The sequence below is a fragment of the Poeciliopsis prolifica genome, unplaced genomic scaffold (genome assembly GCF_027474105.1).
Source record: "Poeciliopsis prolifica strain line A6 unplaced genomic scaffold, Auburn_PproV2 SCAFFOLD001, whole genome shotgun sequence".
In the NCBI taxonomy this organism is placed as follows: domain Eukaryota; kingdom Metazoa; phylum Chordata; class Actinopteri; order Cyprinodontiformes; family Poeciliidae; genus Poeciliopsis; species Poeciliopsis prolifica.
In genome coordinates this window covers 20,734,796-20,752,682 of record NW_026562376.1, presented here as the reverse complement: position 1 = coordinate 20,752,682, position 17,887 = coordinate 20,734,796, and the positions used below count along the sequence as shown (strand labels likewise).

Below are 17,887 nucleotides of genomic sequence, written 5' to 3'. Positions count from 1 at the left end.
TGATGATGGAGTGCTTTTTATCAAGCAAGAGAGCAAAACTGGTCGAAGTTGAAGCCAAGATCAATAAATCAGTTAGTGGTAGAAAAAGACTTTTTGCTTATCAGCAAAAAAACCCAAAAACAAACAAAAAAGAGACATGATTTGGAGTTAATTTATATGGCTTTTTTTTTTTTACTGAGAATAAATTATAATTTTTTTGTAATAATTTGTTGGTCGTTGCTTGCAGTATTTTTAATTTAGTAGTTTAGATTGTTAAATCAACATATCAGTAGCATCAGATGTTCATCACAAACCATCCATTTATTATTCAGTATGAAGATACTAATGATCTTCTCTAGTCTTGCACATTTGTAGGTTGCATGGGATGTTTCTAGTTGGAAAAGTGGTGAATTGTGGCACCGTTGTCTTGCCACGCTCTTCAATTCTATTCCATTCAGAAACAAAACCTCTGATTCAACTCGAGTAAGACAATTTTTCACTGGCAATGCATGTGATGTGTGTTGAAGACCCAAAGGACTTCCTTTCATTAGAACGTCCCTTTGTGAAATCTGATCTATGAAACTGCTGTGTTCAAAGTGACCATATAAAAAAGTTTGGGGTTTTAACGAGACATAATGCTAAAACGTTGTGGGGTGTGAATACTTTTGCGAGGCAATGTAAAAGTATTGCCTTGTGAAAAGACTGCCAGATTGTCCGCCTCGTGATTTCTTCACGGAGGAGCTCGGTCACATTTGGATTCAACACCTCGGACCGTTTGTCAAGTTTCTTGTGAGGGTTTATTGTTCAGAGAGCAAGAGTTCTTGCCAAATTGAGTCTGTAAAAATGCGCAAATTCGTTCCGTCTCCAATTTATGGGCGCTTCCCTTCAGAACAGCGAATGTAAAGGTTTTATTCTGTCGTGTGCATGACAGCAGCAGAATTGCTCCCTCCTCTCTGAACAGCTTGTCTGTATGCGTCACGTCCCTCCCCTTTGTTTGCCAAGTTTTCACTTTTCCATTCAAATTTGCAAAGTGCAAATTCCATTACGTTAGCCGCTCCGGCACTGAGCGCCCAACCAGAGGCGAGACAAAGAGGCCGTGTTGCCTCATTAATGTGCAAATTCGATTTCAGGCAGGTATTTTGAGATGCTCGCAGAAAGCTCTTGACCTGCGTGTTTTCCCTCTTTTCTGAAGCGACAGATTGTTTGTTCCAACGTGGCGAATGTGTTCTGCTGCAATGCGATTAGGAGGAAATGTGCCGCACACAGATAATCCCTCCGCCCGGGGTTGCTGAGATGACTGCGCTGGCCATCACATGTGTGCGGTGCCCCGTGTCTAACGCGGTCGCAGCGTGACCGAGGACCTGCAGCGCAGGTACCGCAGGTGTGACCGCAGCCGATTTGACTTTCGCTCTCAAGGTGAGGCGAGGTCTTCGGGCAGTGAAAGGAAAGTTGACTTATTTACGATTTCTCGCGAAGGTTTTCAGCCCCCCTTTAATTTTTTTCTTGTCACATTTTGTAACGCTGCAACCACAAATATTACGGTGCTTCATTGGTGCCTTATAAGATAGACCGACACAAAGTGGTGCCAGTTTGTGAAGAATAAGGACAACGATGAAAACATTTAAACAAGGGAGTCTTTCACTGGGATTGCAGAGCCAAGACTTTCATCAGACACTGCCATTTTTGCCCTTTCCGCTTCGCAACACAGCTCACGTTCAGTCACATCAAATGTGGAGCATATACGGGAATGGTAATCAGGAATGTGCTCCGAATTGGATGTAGGTCTGGACTTTGACTAGGCCATTCTATTGCAGCTTCGCCTGGTCTCTTCCTGCTGGAAGGTGAAATACCACCCAAGTGTTGAGTCTTTTGCTGCCTATAGCAGGTTTTCTTCCAGGATTGCTCTGTATTTGGTTCCATCTATCTTCACATTAGTTTCCCTGTTGCTGCTGATGAAGAGAAATCATAAAATCCCAAATCATGAAACTTCCAACTTCCTCCTAGAGCAGGTGTGTCAAACTCATTTTCGTTTTGGGCCAAATCAAGATCATGAAGGCTCTTAAAGGGCCAGTTGTGCCAGAATGTGTTGATGAAATCTGTTCACAAACTGTTAATATGTCAATGAATTCTTAAAATTACATTATATTATTGAAGATCTTTTCAGTTTCTTCAGGAACTAATAATAAATGTGACTGTTTATTTACTCGCTGTATAAATCATGGACTATAATCATACATCAACTAAATTCTCAAGAAACTGGATAGATTGCCAGTAAACAGATAAATACTGCATTGATATGATTTATAATAATATTTAATCACACTTAGTGTTTAGTCTAGTCTGTGGAGGGCCACATAAAAAGCTATGGCGGGCCGGATTTGTCCCCCGGGCCTTGAGTTTGACACATGTGTCCTAGAGTGAGGCACAGGGTTAGGTTTCTCCTATACATAGTAAATCTCGTCGAATGTAAACGTTTTGGTTTTATCTGACCAGAGACCCTTTTTCTGCTTGTTTGCTCGGTTATTTGTGGCGAGCTTTAATTGGGACTGTGTCTGGCTTTCTTTCAACAATGGCTTTTCTCTTGTCCATCTTCCATAATATTGGCAGCAACAGTGGTAGGAGTTTGTCCTGTAACCGGTGGGTTGTCGTTGAATCCCAACTCCATCCATCTTAGTCACTGACACCAGGGCAGCTCTGGCTATGATGTAACTTACCACCGTCAGCGTGTGAATGCATGTGGGAATGACTGAAAGCAGTGTGAGGTGCTTCGGGGTCTTCTGGACCAATTATCATTCGCCAAACGTTCAAGTACCAAGAGATTCTCACAGCTCAGCTGTGGATCTGTGAAGCTCCTTCAGATTCACCATGGGACTTTTCTTGTTCTCTTATTATCGCCTTTCCTTCACCAGCATGGAAGCTTAGGTGGACAGTCATGTCTTGGTAGGTGTGTCACTCTGTTTCCATTTTTCAGACATTGGATTGTACTAGGGCTGTTGTAGTAGAATACTTTAGCAATCAAGCACTCTATCGATTATTTTTTACGATTAATTGAGTAATATCTATCTCTCTCTCCCTCCTTTGGAGGAAGATAAATTTTCCTTGAGGAATTTTAATAATACTCAAATCATTCCAGGAATCCGACATGTTGATTTGCAGTCACTTCTCTACAGCTTTCTCCCTGTTCCTTGGCCTCTGTGAGGCTTTTTGCTCCCTGATGTTCTCTAACAAACGTCCAAAGCCCTCACAAAATAGATGGGTTTATGCACAAATTCAGCTACTGAAATACAGTACACAGAAGTTAAGATGCCATGCTGTTCAGAAGCAGTGGCAAAGAGAAATAAAAATTAAGCAGCTTTGCTCTGAACAATGTTTACTTAAGGAGTGGAGCTGATTCCAGCAGAGAGAAGCTTAATTTTCCCACATTGTTTGGGCACGGCCAGATCTAAAATACCCTCCAGGCTTGTACTCTGAACATAATGATTTATTGTAGTCAGAGGATTCAGAAACTCATTACAGGACCTGCTGGGTGCCAATGAGCAAAGTAAAAATAGAAGTTACGAGGTTCAGTTATTCCGTGTGAATCAATTTGTTAAAAGATGCTATTCTGTTTGAGAAGCACCGACAGCTCACTGTTTAGGTTCATCGCCTTTGAAAAGTTTGGAGAGTTCTCAATTTCAGAACAAAAACGATAAACAAAAAGGGAGCATCCTGGATTATATGAATAAGAAAAAAATTTTCACAAACCAGGACATCCTGGATTTTGTCATTGACCTTTTGCTAAAAACTGAAATCATTTAATGAATTTTACTTTCCTAAATCCTATTTGAATGTGGATTTACACTTTGAAACGTTCAAAAAGAATCTAAAATTCTTAATCCAGGTCTCAGTCAACAGTGAGCACAGCCAACTTTATCCCAAAGAACAAGATATTGAATAGAAGGGACTGAAAGTAGCTTCCTCAGTAGGACGTCCACATGCAGACAGGGCAGAAAGTCATCTCTCTTCCACCTCGAAACTGTTTCATTTTTTTCAATTTATGAAATTTGTAAGGGTTAGTCATTGCATGAGCTTGAACCAATTTGCTTCACCACTCTTCCAACAAACCTTGCGATGTCACAAGTCTTAAAATGCCACTCTAGTCACATTTAATAGCTGCAAGACTGATGTCCTCACTGAGTCATTAGAGGAGGGAAAGTAGTTGAAAATCTTTATGACTGACAGTTCAGTAGAGGAAACCTAAGTGAGAGCTGTGGGGGACGGAAACTCTGAAAGATATGAACTTTCTCCATTGAAACGTTTATGAAGTAGATAATTTGCAACCTGCAGTCACTTTGTGTTGAAGGTGTCTTATTATCAGCTCGGCTGTGACAATCGCGGTGATTTTTAAATGATGTTGCAAAAGTGCCCGAAGTGACGAACAGAAGTGAGCCATTAAATGTGTGCAGCACAGTTGGTAACAGCTCTATTTAAGGAGCGTCAAATAATACATGGCAAAAGATGTTGCACTATGGGTGTGGTTGAAGAAAGGTGTAATGAAGCTGCGAGATGTTTGATGTGATTTTTTTAAACATCCTAATGAAACTAACAGACTTCAGTAACTTAGCTGTGTGAAACAAATGCATGCAGTATGGGTGCAAAACTGAAGAAACTCCTTAAGTAGATAAGGTCTCTGGTTGAGGAGGCAAAAACTCGTCCATTGGAGGAATTTGGGAGAGGCTGTGGAGAGAAGGTTGTTGGTTGACCTCAAACTACATGTCCTCCGTGGAGAAGGTGGAGCCTGAGGATTTGGGAGAAGGTTATTCCATTATTATGGGGTTTTTGAATAGTTATTGAAGACTATCCGATTCTTGTGTCTCTAAAGGAAGAGATGTGTCCGCATTCTTGGCACAAAGTCGAACCTGTTCAGGTGTAGGTTGGACTCTTGTCGCCGGTGCTCTACTTCATAAATAAACCTGATGCAGGTGTATTTATCTGCATCGTAGAGAGGACGATGCCTGGTTCGGGAACCTCAGGATCTCATCTTTGGTTTTCACAGCTGAGTGTGAAGCATCTTGGATGAGAACATGGTTTTCAGCAGAAAAAAGGTGGACTACTCCCTCTGCTTCCAATGGAGGAGTTTAAGAACCTTGACGTCACGACTGATGGCAGAATTGAATGACGATGGGCGGACAGATTGCGGCATCGCCTGAAATAATGCAGATGCTGCTCTGGTGAGTTGTGGTAAAGAAAGACCTGAGCCAAAAAAGCAAAGCTTTCGATTTTGCCGGCCTGTTCATGTTCTGACTTTGGGTCATGAGTTATGTATCGTGACCCAAAGAACAATATATTGAATAGAAGGGGCTGAAATTAGCATCCTCAGGTGGATGTCCACACGCAGGCAGGGTAAAGAGCTTCACCGAGTGAGGGAGCCTTTGCTTTGCTGTATTAAAAGGAGTCAGCCACCAGAGATGCTTTGGTAACTGATCTGGATGCCTCCTGGGCATCTCTCTTTGGAGAAATTACTGGGATGTCCCACATGTATCCCACGTGTTGGGATGCCCTAGAATGAGCTGGAGGATGTCTAGGTTGTCTGGATGGATGGATAGATGGATGGATGGATGGATGGATGGATGGATGGATGGATGGATGGATGGATGCATGGATGGATGCATGGATGGATGGGCAAAAAAACGAGCTCGAATGGTGCTGCATTACTCCCAGAAACAGCAGAGACGACTTAAAAGCACGAATCCTTCCTCTAATCATACATCCCAGAGAATCTGAGTGATATTCAGGGAGAAGTGTTCAGTCTCTTGATGGCCATTATCTGCTGCTGGCTATATACGTAGCTAACCCTCCCTCCTGCTAATGTGCTCCGGCTTTTTATGACTAACTCATTACACCAGCATCAAAGTTTAATGACAAAATAGTCCTGTGTTCATGACACCTCTCACTTTTCCCTCAGAGGCTGCCTTCTTTGAATTAACAATATTATGAAGAAAGAGAAATTGGGTCTCTTGAGTATAAAGCATGTGCAGGTTTTGCATGTGCATAATAGTCATGCAAATTCACTGCCTTGCAAATGTATTCACACTCTTTTCATTCTTTTTTTCCCCATTTTGTAATAACCAGTATTTCTATTAAAGCCTCCTGAGTTGATACTTTGCAGAACCTTTCACCGCAATGACACTTGCAAATCTTACAAAGCATGTTTCTTCTTGTTTTGTACATTTAAACTGAAAATGTTCTTGTTCTTTTTTCCAAAATATCTCAAGCTTAGTCAGCGTGGATGAAGAGCATCTTTAAGAAATGAACTTTCAGTAACGGAAACCCATTTTTTGTGGTTGAATTTGAAGCAACTTCTTTTGAGTTTAGTTCTGCACAAACTATTTTAACTGTTTGTGTACCATGTACTTATTGCAAATGCCAAATTTGGAAAATAAAACAGATTTTCAGTGGAGTTTAGTTAACTTCAATTGCTACGGTAGCTATGTCTGACCTTCCTGCTCTTCGTCCCCCACAGTATGATTCTGCCACCACCGTGTTTCACAGGGGAATTTGCAGTGTTGGTAAGGCGTTTTGTAAGACACCTCAGGCTTGGGATTTTGTTTCATAAAGTAACCCACTCCAAACTTCTCCCCACTCTGCACTATAGTTACATCCTGTCAAGAGGGAGGGTGAGAAATAATTATCTCAAGAAGCGCACGCATCCCCAGAGTGATGATTACACCGGTGTGTATGGCTCCTAATTAGGTAGATCTGTAGTTAATACGCCACCCCGTCCCCTGCTGCTGCCTTTCCTCTGCACATCTCACTCTCCCTCTCTGAGTCGAACTAACCGGCAGTTCTGTGGCACTCAGACACAAATTTGTAACGCCGCGTCTTCATTTAGCCGTGAAACGGACTCGACCTTAAAAGAGTGTGCTGCCGAGAGGTGGGAAGGAAACGACGGCCAGGGTCAGTGCGCCCGCACCGTGAGCAGACTTCTTTGGAGTGATACTGAAAAAGGAGCGCGAGCGATCTCTTTCCCTGAAGAGACCAAACCCCCTGGAGGAGGCTCAGGCCTCCATCATCTCCTTTTGTCTGTGCAGGCCCCCTTGCAATCTACATAAAGCCTCTTTTCATTGCTCTACCTCAGTTTTAACATGTTTTTTTTTTTTTTTTGCTTTTCCCATTAGCAGTCATGTTTGTTTGTATCGGGCTGTGAAATAAGCAAAGAATGGATTCTGTGAAGGCTGTGTGAATGTGAGAGTCGCATCTGTCTCATCTGTCTCACTGTGAGTGGTAGCTGGTGTTGTTATGGACTTTGAGGTGCATTGCTGGATGGTGAGTCATAGTGATTGCTTCAGCACACTGGCTCGCCCCAAACCCCCCTTTTTTTTAGTATTCTTTGCCGCAATGTGTCAGCTAACTCACTCCACCTACTGGCTGAATATTTGTATTCACAGTGCAGCTCAATGGCTTTAACTCTACATCCTGATTGTGATGCTGTAAGTTGATTTTAAGCTGCGTGTTGTGATTTCTTTTTCAAACATTTTTTTTTCTGTAAAATACGGCTTCACCAGCAGATATTTATGATTCTTTCACTATCTTCAGATGACATAAGTGGAGTAAGAGTTGGTGCGCAAAAAACAATTTGTGCCACTTGGATCACACAAGATGGTGCTGTTGTTTCAAGCATGGCTGAATCCAGAGAATGACAGAGATTTTTTTTCTTCATAACACATCAACCTCTCCTTTTCATTATCTCTCTTTCTATCATCCGCATCCTTCCATCAGATGATCCCAGCGATCTGAAAGCCGCCAGCAGCCCAAACATGGACAACGAGATGACGGCCAAGGAGAGAGGCGTCCTGGAGGAGGACAACGAGAAGGAGGAGATGGACCAGGAGCGGTCCCAGGAGGACGAGGGGGAAGAGAGGAAGCTGAGGGAGGAGGAAGGAGAAGGGGAAGGGCTGGAGAAGAGGAGGAAGGAGCAGGAATTGCTGACGGAGGAGCAGGAGCTGGAGGAGCTGAAGGCCCAGGTCCTGCAGCTGCTGCTAGAGCTGGACGAGGCCAGGGAGACATCCAACAAGCACCAGGAAAGTTTCCATGAGTTGCAAGGTGAGACATCCAGCCTTGAAATGGAAGCCTTATTTCTAAACTCGTCACTCATCATGTGGAGAACCATAATTCAGCTAATCGGCACACCGTACAGTGCTTTGGACAAGTATTAATGTCCATCAGACAAATGCTTTTCTCACTGCCACTTTAAATGTCAAGATTTTTGCACAAGTATTTTATGTGGTAGGCCACCGGGTGTGATGAGGACAATGAAATGCTGAATTGGTTTTCAATGCAGCAACAATCTTTATCTGTGTAATTGCAGAAATGCATAGATCAAGTGGAAGAATCTCTCAATAGACTAGCACCCCACAAATCTGATATTTAAGGAAAACTGATGCATAGAAGCTGTAAAAAGCACAATTTACAGTTTGTCATGTTTGAAACAACTGAAACTTGTGGAAGAAAGTCAGATGTGCTGCACATATGTGGAGGAACACTGATGCCACAGTTTTCCTCGGTGTATTATAAGCCTGGCGGGCCACCAGGCTTTACTTCTGCCCCCACCAGGCTTAGCATTGCCTATTTGTTTCAGGGTTGTCTTTTTTATGTTTGCACTTTCTTAAGACTTTATAGTTGGTGTTCAGGTAATTTTCCAATATAAAGTGATATTTTCAAATTTCCTGTCAACTTTCAACATTTTTTAACTCAAAAGCGCGGCCAGTGGATGGATGAACGGCTGCCGACCGCAGTCATTCAAAACCTTGGATGCTGTTCATCATCTTGAGCCAATGGTGATAAATGTTGGTAGCAGCATCAGGCTGTGGGGATGTGTTCATCCAGAAGGGACAGTTAATAAGACGACGGCTGGAGCTAAATGCAGGTGGACACCTGTTGACTTCTGAGAACAGCAGGTGGCCCTCGGCTTTGTTAAGGGGTGTTTGAGTAAAGGGGGGCTGACTACAAATGCACAACTTCCCTTTCATATTTTTGCTTGGTCTGTATTTTTTGTCATTTATCATTTTCATTCTGCTTCACAATTCTGCCTACAATATAAATTTAAAGAAAATTGCAGAAAATATAGGATTGTATTTTAGATACAAAGGGTATTAGTCCAGAAAGATAAAGGAAGAATGAATGTTTTTGACCAATAACATTTAACTCTCTAAAAAAAAGAATCTGACCAATAGAATATTTTGAGCAATATTTTCGGTTTATCTAGGTATAAAACTATACTTTATATATAGTAAAAAAAAAGAGAAAAAAAACATCTAAGTTTTTTGACTGAGGTTTACTTGAACAAGATGCCTATTGAGACCAACAAGCAAAAGTAAAACTTCCCCAAAATGACTTAAAAACCCAGAAAAAAAACATATGTCTCTCTTCTGAACAGCTGAACTTCCCTTTAAAGGCAGATCAGTCTCATTTAAATGCAGTCAGTGACCAGATCCACCATTCAGAGCTGGTCGACAGGGCGTTGTGTCACACCTTAGAAATGATGGTCTTAATGCTGGGGGAGCCTCGCAGTGAGTTAAGCCCGCAGGTATGAGGCCCCTCTGAGCTCAGCTTGTGTTTATGAGTGTGAGCATAAGAGTTCACCATGAGCTCAGTGGTTTGTCTGGCGGTGGTGGGGGCGGTCCTCTAACAACCACGTGTCCACTGAGAGAAGCTTCCAGACCAAGTGTCCTGGACCGCGGTGACAAATGGCTGTGGGTTAAGTCAGGAACAAGCAGAGGCTCGGTGTGGGTAGCACTGGGGCGATTCAGATGCGTTTTTCTCTAACATTGTTATCAAGGCGAAGCTAATTAGACATATTTGGAGACTTTGGTAATTCTGCATGACTCGGGTCACAAAAGAAATGATTTTCAGTTTGAAAGAAGGAAAGATTATTCATTATTTTGGTGTGTTTTATATTTTGGCGTCATCTTTGTTTTAGATACCGAAGCACATTGGGGCATGTTAGCAAAAGCTTCAAGGTAGAGTAAATGGTATTTTAATGCCTGTTTTAATTTCTGCCTGAAAAAATGAGATTTTGCTCTGAATGAACGGTTCCTGTGTTTCACTCCGCACACTTTGTGTTTGCAGATCATAACAGCAGCCATTAAATCTCACAGTAATCTACATAATTAGTGCCTTGATCTATTTTAGATCCCCTCCCCGCTTTAGCTGAACTTCTAGGTTAGTCATTCAAATTTCATTTGGTAAACTGACACAAAGTGGTGCATAATTGACAATGTGATGCCAGTTTTTTAAAAATAAAAATTGGAAGCGTGCGGCTTGAATTTGTTTGCAGCCACTCTGAGTCAATACTTTACTGAAGCACAAGTAAAACCTAGAGGTTTTGAAAGGATAGTCATTTGGATTTAGGTCTGGTTTGAATATCTTGAGTCTTTCGCCGGCTGATAGCAGGATTTCCGCCTCCTTAGCTCTGCAGACAAAAACCCTCCCCACAGCATGATGCTGTCACCATCATGTTTCACCAAGCAGAACTTGGCACAATTATAATCCTGCTCTAAACTTCATCCTCAACCTGTCTTCGGTGCTCCTCGATCTTCATGATACTAATCGTTCAGCTGTGTTCTCTAACAATTTGTTTAACTGGATCTTATTTATGCATAACAGAGAGAAAAAGGGATAAATACACATTTTAACTTATACATTGTTTTTTCTTCCGCATATTTTGGCAACATTCCATGATTGTGGTCGTCTGACTTTAAACCCAGGCCCACTCTGACGTGTGTTTTCTGCTTCTCTAACTCCCATTGGATGTGACATGATGAAAATTAATGCTAGGTGCTTGTCCAGCAGCTGCAACTATTAAACATCTTTACCTGATCAACCAGTGCATGGCTGGTTTAGCACACTTGGTGTTAGATTGAAATACTTTTAGGACTTGGGGAACGGCCGATAATTTTTTAATAAAACCCCTAAAACTGACATACGGGACACTTTCTATTTCTTTTTTATAGCTTGACTCAGATTGGTTATATTGGCTGTAGATATTAAGATACTCGCCTTGGGCCTTTTATACCTGTTCTGGATAATAAAACCATATTAAGAAAATAATCTGATCTCTCTTAAAAAACAGATCTGCTGCAATAAAACCCTGCCTTCATTTGAAAGAAGAAACAGGAAGTTTGAACAGTGAAACAGTTTAAGCCCGTAACTGCAGACATCAGTATGAACGTTGGGAAAGATGTCGGCAAATGGACCACATTGACATGGTTTTGAATAAAAGTTTTATTTGACAGAAGTTTAAAATGATAAGTAAATAAAAATGGCATTTCAAAATTTAATTAAGAATAAATTAAATGAAACAAAAATGTAATTAAAAGTGAAAGAAAACAAACAAAAACAACTTAAAAAACATGCAAAACTCAATTCAGTTCTAAGTGGACAGGTCTGGACTTTATGTGTGAGACAAACTAAAGAGGCGTTTGAAACTCAACACACTTGTTAACCATCTAAAAATGGCGTTGGGTTGCATTAAATAAGACATGTGACCTTGACTCAGACCAGCAGCAGGGAGGGCTGGAGCCACAGAGACCTGCTAACTCAATACTGCCTGGATTATAATACCTGTCATGTTTATACAGGGTCTGCGCTGTCCTGAGGCATTTCGTTTTCTCTGTCTTTCACCCAGTTGTAGCCTGAGCAGTCTGCTCTCTGTCCTCGGCACTAAATCCCACAACTCTGGTTGAAAACGCCATAGCTGGCACAGATTATGCAAGCAGGAACAAAAAGCTTTTACTGAGAGAAAAACAAACTAAAAATAGCAGTGAAATAAATCTGTGAAAATAGCAACCAAAAGCAAATCAAACTTTTCTTATTATTTGCTGCTATGACAGGAATATGAACAGAGAAACATGCCGAAGGTTTTCACTGTGGCCTCCAGTCGTGCGTCAGGTTCCAGCAGCTTATCGAGTCTCTCTCTCTCCCTTCTGGCCTACTGATGTGTTGTGTGTTTCTTTCACCTCTTCACACTCTCTCCATCTCTTCTTTCTCACATGTCCTCAGGTCTGCTGGAGGATGAGCGATTGGCCAGCGCCCATCAGGCCGAGGCCTTCACTCGGCAGATCCAGAATCTACAAGGTATCACCAAAACACAAACCTCAGCAGATAAAATCCTTTAGTTTGTCATGTCACTTTCTCTGGACTAACATTTTAGACTGAGAAAGTTTTTATACTGTACTCTACCTTATGCAAGTTTTCTCTCTCATGGTGCCCAAGGAATTGCTCAAAGAACTGAACCGGGTAGCCAGAATCATCTCATTCCAACCAATATTTTCTACCTCAGAAGTGTTATAGAAGTCCAGCTGGAGGAGGATAAATAGGCAAAACTTCAGGGATGATGCCTCTGTAATAAATTGAAAAAATATATATATTTTAAAAAAGCTGTACAGTTGTCGTATTTGATATTTTGTATTAGACTGTCAAAAATTATTCAAATACAACTTTGAAGTGAATAAAGTCTGAAGTGCAAAAATCAGTTCATCTTTCTGAGAAGAGGGAAGATTTCACTGTAAATATAGATACCACTACTACTACTACTACTAATAATAATACTAATTATAAATTTTGTTTATAAAGCCTTTAATATTTTTAGATCTCAAAGGTATGTAGAAATCTAAGTTATATGTTCAGCAGAGTATTTTCTCTTCCTGTAATTACCGAACAATCCCAACTTCATCTTGAAAAATCTATAAAGTTACACTGAGTTACATCAGCTCTGCATTCTGCAAGCACACACCACCCACACAGAAACACACACAGACCCACAGCAGCAATAGCTCAGGTGAGATCACACACACACACCCACACACACACACACACACACACACACACACACACACCACACAACACACACCACACACACACACACACACACACACACACACGCACAGCCTCTCCCACACACACACATGCCTTCCATAAAGAAAGACTAACATCTCCCCGCTCTATCCAGCCCAGCTGCGCTCCGTGCAGGAGGAGATGAACAGTTTGGAGGAGGAGAAGGAGAGCGAGCTGGCCGAGGCCCAGGAGGAGCTGCGCGTGGCCCAGGAGGAGGTGCTCCTGCTCCAGCAGGCGGCGGAGGAGGCCGCCGCCGAGCGCGAGAACGACATCGCGTCGCTGCAGGAGGAGCTGTGCCGCAGGCGGGCCGAGCTGCAGCGCCTGACCGAGGAGACCCAGGAGTACGAGCTGGAGATCACAACGCTGAGGGCGGAGATCAGCATGAAGAGCCAGCGGCGGGAGGCCGAGAGGAGAGAGGGTGAGGACGTGAGGAGGAATCGGTGTGGTGCAGAAAGAGGAAAAAATACAACACAAATAACGCTTACAAGTGGATCTGATGTCAATGAGAGACAGAGTGAAAGACGTGCTTTTAAAATCAAATGTATCCTATTCTCTAAAAACCACAAAGAATCTCAAAATAAACACAAGAGCTTGGGTAGTCCTCCCTCACATCATGTTAGCATCCTGCTGTCAAGTACATTAATCAGCTTTAGGCTTCAATAAATAATACGTCAGACAGATGTGACTGCAAATTGTTGGGAAGGGGAGTGGCGCATGTGTGTCATTTGGATACCAGGAACATGAAGTCATGACAGGGAGGGACATATGAGTTCACCGCTGGGTTCAGCGGCTGAGCCAGGGAAGGAGATCTCATAGTTTTCTCTGATTGTTTCAACTTTTTCAATGATAGAAAAAAATCTGCCTAACTTTATGTTCACGCAAACAGAGGACATGGCGAACATGTGGTAGAAAGCGCTCTGGCTGGACGATGAAACCAAAGCTAAACTTTTGGCTTACATGCCGTTACTCTGTGTGGAAGAAAACTAACACGATGCATCACCATTACAACCATCCTCCTCACTCAGACCCAGCAGCTCCAGTGTTTGCGCTTCGTCTGCAGGTTTTCATTGTACAGTGGAGAACTGACAAAACTTTCAGTTTGCTGATGCTAACAGCTGGTAATTCATCACCTATTATTGACTAATTTTCCTCCCAAGGATAAGAGAAAAAGTAGGCATTCCTTTGAACACTAAGGCATGCATAGTCTATTAATAGGCTTCGATGATATCAGTATGTTTTTTTCATGAGCAGAATGTGAGCCCTTCTGTCTCCTGACCTTTTGCCGTCGTCTCTTTTAGGTGATGTGGACCTTCTGAAGGAGGAGTGCCGTATGCTGCGGGAGGAGTGTCAGACCCTGAAGGAAAACAACAGGGGGCTCACAGAGAAGCTGCAGCTGCTGCACAGACAGAGAACCTGGTGAGAGGTCAATGGCTGCTCAATCACGAGCTGTCCTCGTTGCATCAGCTGTTGGGGATACCCTCTGGAATACTACCCCGAGGCGCTGCCATGTGTCATGTGAAAAAATACCTCCCACCTGTTTACTTACCGCAGCTCGTGTGGAAGACCACAGAACGGCCTTGTTGCTGAAATTTGCTGTAAAAATAAACCTAGCTGGATGATGCACAAATACCGAAATAATGTTATTAGTTGATGTGCAACTGGAAACAACTGAGATTTAAACCGTTTAGTGTTTGAGCAAATTCTGCCACGCGAATTGGAAATGTCGTTTTTGAATCACGTCTCCACAGCTCCAGCGTCTATCTGTCACTCAAAGAGGAGGATGCAGCGGAGGGCGAAGAGGTGAAGGAGGGCGAGGCCGGCTCGGGTGAGGTCACGACCGGGAGTTACATGACCATGACCCAGTCTGAGAACTGTCGCCTGGTGGATGCCTCCATTCAGAAGAACATCTCTTTTGACGGGAAGCCGGTGACGCCGACGAGCTGGAGCGGCGGGATCGGGGAGATCTTCTCACTGAGAGACCAGCTGAAGCAGGCCGAGGAGAAGGCCTCGCAGGTCCAGAGAGAGGTACGACGCCTCGGCAAGACGTTCATATTCAAGTCAGTCGATCTTAAAACACAAAATAAATGTTGGGTCTTTTTTTTTTCGCCCCCTCCCCCAGTGTGACGGTCTGAAGATGGAGCTGCAGGAGCTGCAGATTCTGTACGACAGCAGTCAGAGGGAGAGGGCGGAGCTGGAGGAGGAGCTGCAGCGCTGCAAGGCGGAGCTGCAGAAGCTGTCAGGTGGTTCTCAGGTGAGGAGTGACCAGACGTCATTGTCAAAATGGGGACAACAGGAATTACAAATTGGTGTTCGGTATGTGTTATGTTTTTCAGTGATACCTATACCCATTTTTTTTCCTTAGATTTTACAAATTACAACTAAAATCTTCAGTGCACTTTATTGGTATTTTATGTGAGATTGACGAGATTGTGAAGTGGAAGGATAAGAATTCTTGGATTTGAATGATTTCTGAAAACTGTTTTTATTCATCACTGCTGAGTCAATATTTGGCAGAAACTTCTTTTGCTGCGGGCACAGCTCCTTTTTGTAACTTTTTCAGGCAATTTACGACATTAGTGCCGAGGAGAGCATAGAGCATAGTTTGTCTCTACAATTATTAACTATTTTATGTTGGACTGTCACATAAAATCCCAAATAAAACTTGCGAAAACATTCCAGGGGTTTGAATATGCTTATAAGACAATATACAGTGCAATTCTGAAGAAAATGTTGGCATTTTTCTTAATGACATGCATGCACTCTAAAGTAGCTTTTTGACCAGACATTTTCTGCATAATGAAAGAAATGCTTTTTCCTCTGCAGCTACAACTAACGCATAGCACCCACTCGTATCCTGTGTGTGTTGCCCACTTTTTATGTGTCCCATTCTGTGGAGATACATGTTCTGATATGAACCGGTCTGGCCTGTCGGCTCATATCAGCATTTGTTTTCCTCTTTGGGCCGGGGGGAAATCGTCCCCTCACGTCCACGCTGTCTGTGTCCTGACCTCTCTGTGACGACGGTGCTTGAATTCTGTTGATGGACAAAAACACTATTAAATAAAAATAAGAATGGAAAAAATAATAATAATAAATTATGGATTACCAAATAAAGTTTGATGAGCAAAATATTTTAGACACCCATTGAATTTTTTTTTTAAATATTCCATTTAGCACAATTTTTATTTCAACAAATAAGTTAAAAACAGTCTAATTTCCATATTAATGTGTTATACAATTTTTCAGAGCGTGGGGATGTTGAGCTTTCCATGACAAAAAGTTTGTAGCGCACTGATGCTAACGTAGCCCGATTTCTCTCCTATACTGTTGAGCAAAGACATAGAAAAATGTATTATTATTATTATTATTATTATTATTATTATTATTATTATTATTATTTAATAGAAGTAAATGTCAGTCCATGCTGAAGCTTTATTTCCTTTAAAAAACATTTACTTTCCGGTCCAGAAATTCACATTTTTCTAAATTGAAATTGCGAAAATAATTTCAAGGGAGATTTTTTTTTTATATATTTACCTGCTCAATCTTCACACCACATTTTATGAAAGGAGATAAAGCACTCAAATCTTTGTAGAAGAGTAATCAATTAACACATTCTATGTTTTTTTTCTTATTAAAACAGAATCTCCTCAAGTATGATTTGAATGGTGGAGAAATAGTTTTGTCTACACTCAGAAACGCTTGCAATATTTAGCTAAATGCAATCAATGTGTGCTCGGAAGTCTGCGAACTTTAGAGTAAAGGTTTTTGTTGTCCAGCAACAAACATCCAATGAAAGCATAAAGTGTGAACAAAGACAAAAGTGTGAACAAAGACAAGCACTTTGTCTTGAACACCACCTCTTGCATGTGGTGGCAGGCTAAGATAGTAGCATTTTGATATAAAGCCGCGAGTCACACAAACGACCCTCAAGCTGAAGTTTGGATACCGAAACTGAGCCGAAAGGAAAACTAATTACTTGAGCTCATTCTGCTATTTGGTCATGTTTACCAGATGACCGACCAAGAGACGTTTGGCCATGAGAGAGAGAGAGTAGAAATCTTATGTCTGCAAACTACATACCAAACTCTGTGGCTTTTCAACGCCTACAACAAGAAAATAAACCAACCAAACACATGTTTCCTGACTATTTATTGTTTGTGATATTTACTCATCTTCTAAATCTGGGACCAGTTAGGTAAAAACTGAACCCATTGGTGCTCAAAGACAAAACAAAAGCAGGACGAAAAACAAAACCTCATGTTTTGTCTTCAACAGCACTGAAGCAGTGTGTCTGCGTCGTGTCAAGCTGTCTGCCCGTCTCTGACGCTGTCCTTGTTCTCTGAATGTCCATGACCTCTCAGCCTGTCAGACGACAAATTAGCTGCATTAACGAGGATAGAGACAACGAAACTGCCCCCCTCACATTGTTTCGTCTTTCTGTTTCAAACCATCACATGCTTGACGACAAATGCCGCGCAAATCCTGAGCACACATTCTCATCTTGACCTAATGCTTAATGCCATCGTAAAGTTACGCATTGTCTGCTTTATAGGGCGTTCAAATTGCTCCATCGCTGTCCTTCCCCGTGCAAATCCCAGCATTAGAACATGTCTCATTTATTTTGTGTGTGTTTGTTCTGGAGTGTATGTTTATTATTGTTTCGATTCTATCAGGTCATCCATTCATTCACCCCCGTCACCTCCATGGCCCTTGTGTTTGTTTTCTGTTCCCTCCTCAGAGATTCATCCATCCATCTGAGCACCCTGTTCTCTCCATCCCCTTCGTAGGAATGATTATAATTGTGGCTGTGGTCTGGTGCTGGTTGTCGGAGCTGGCGTCCCAGAGAGCAAGGTATGGCAGGAGCTTATCTCTACCTGATGTATTGTTTTGTTTATTTGTTTTGCTAATCTGGACATCCGAACGAAACGTCACCTGAGATGCTTCATAGAAAATCTTCCAGTAGTGCTAAGCAAACGAGCTGAGTGTCTAATTAAATAACAAATTCAAAAAGAAAGTAAAGAAATGACTCAAT

At 42.1% G+C, this 17,887-nt stretch overlaps 1 protein-coding gene across 6 annotated transcripts in view; it reads left to right on the top strand.

Annotated features, from left to right (window-relative positions):
* Positions 1-17,887, top strand: part of LOC129376914 (coiled-coil domain-containing protein 136-like) — a 35,254-nt gene that overhangs the window by 14,609 nt on the left and 2,758 nt on the right. For 5 of the 6 annotated variants that reach the window (XM_055056830.1, XM_055056986.1, XM_055056622.1 and 2 more), the window contains exons 2-8: positions 7,738-8,061; positions 12,019-12,093; positions 12,968-13,270; positions 14,151-14,268; positions 14,601-14,877; positions 14,972-15,103; positions 17,594-17,706. In XM_055056830.1, coding sequence (XP_054912805.1) covers positions 7,776-8,061; positions 12,019-12,093; positions 12,968-13,270; positions 14,151-14,268; positions 14,601-14,877; positions 14,972-15,103; positions 17,594-17,706 — 1,304 coding nt within the window. In that variant the 5' untranslated portion in view covers positions 7,738-7,775. Of the gene's footprint in view, positions 1-4,970; positions 5,190-7,737; positions 8,062-12,018; positions 12,094-12,967; positions 13,271-14,150; positions 14,269-14,600; positions 14,878-14,971; positions 15,104-17,593; positions 17,707-17,887 lie in introns of those variants that run through there. The other variant, XM_055056909.1, reaches the window with a different exon arrangement.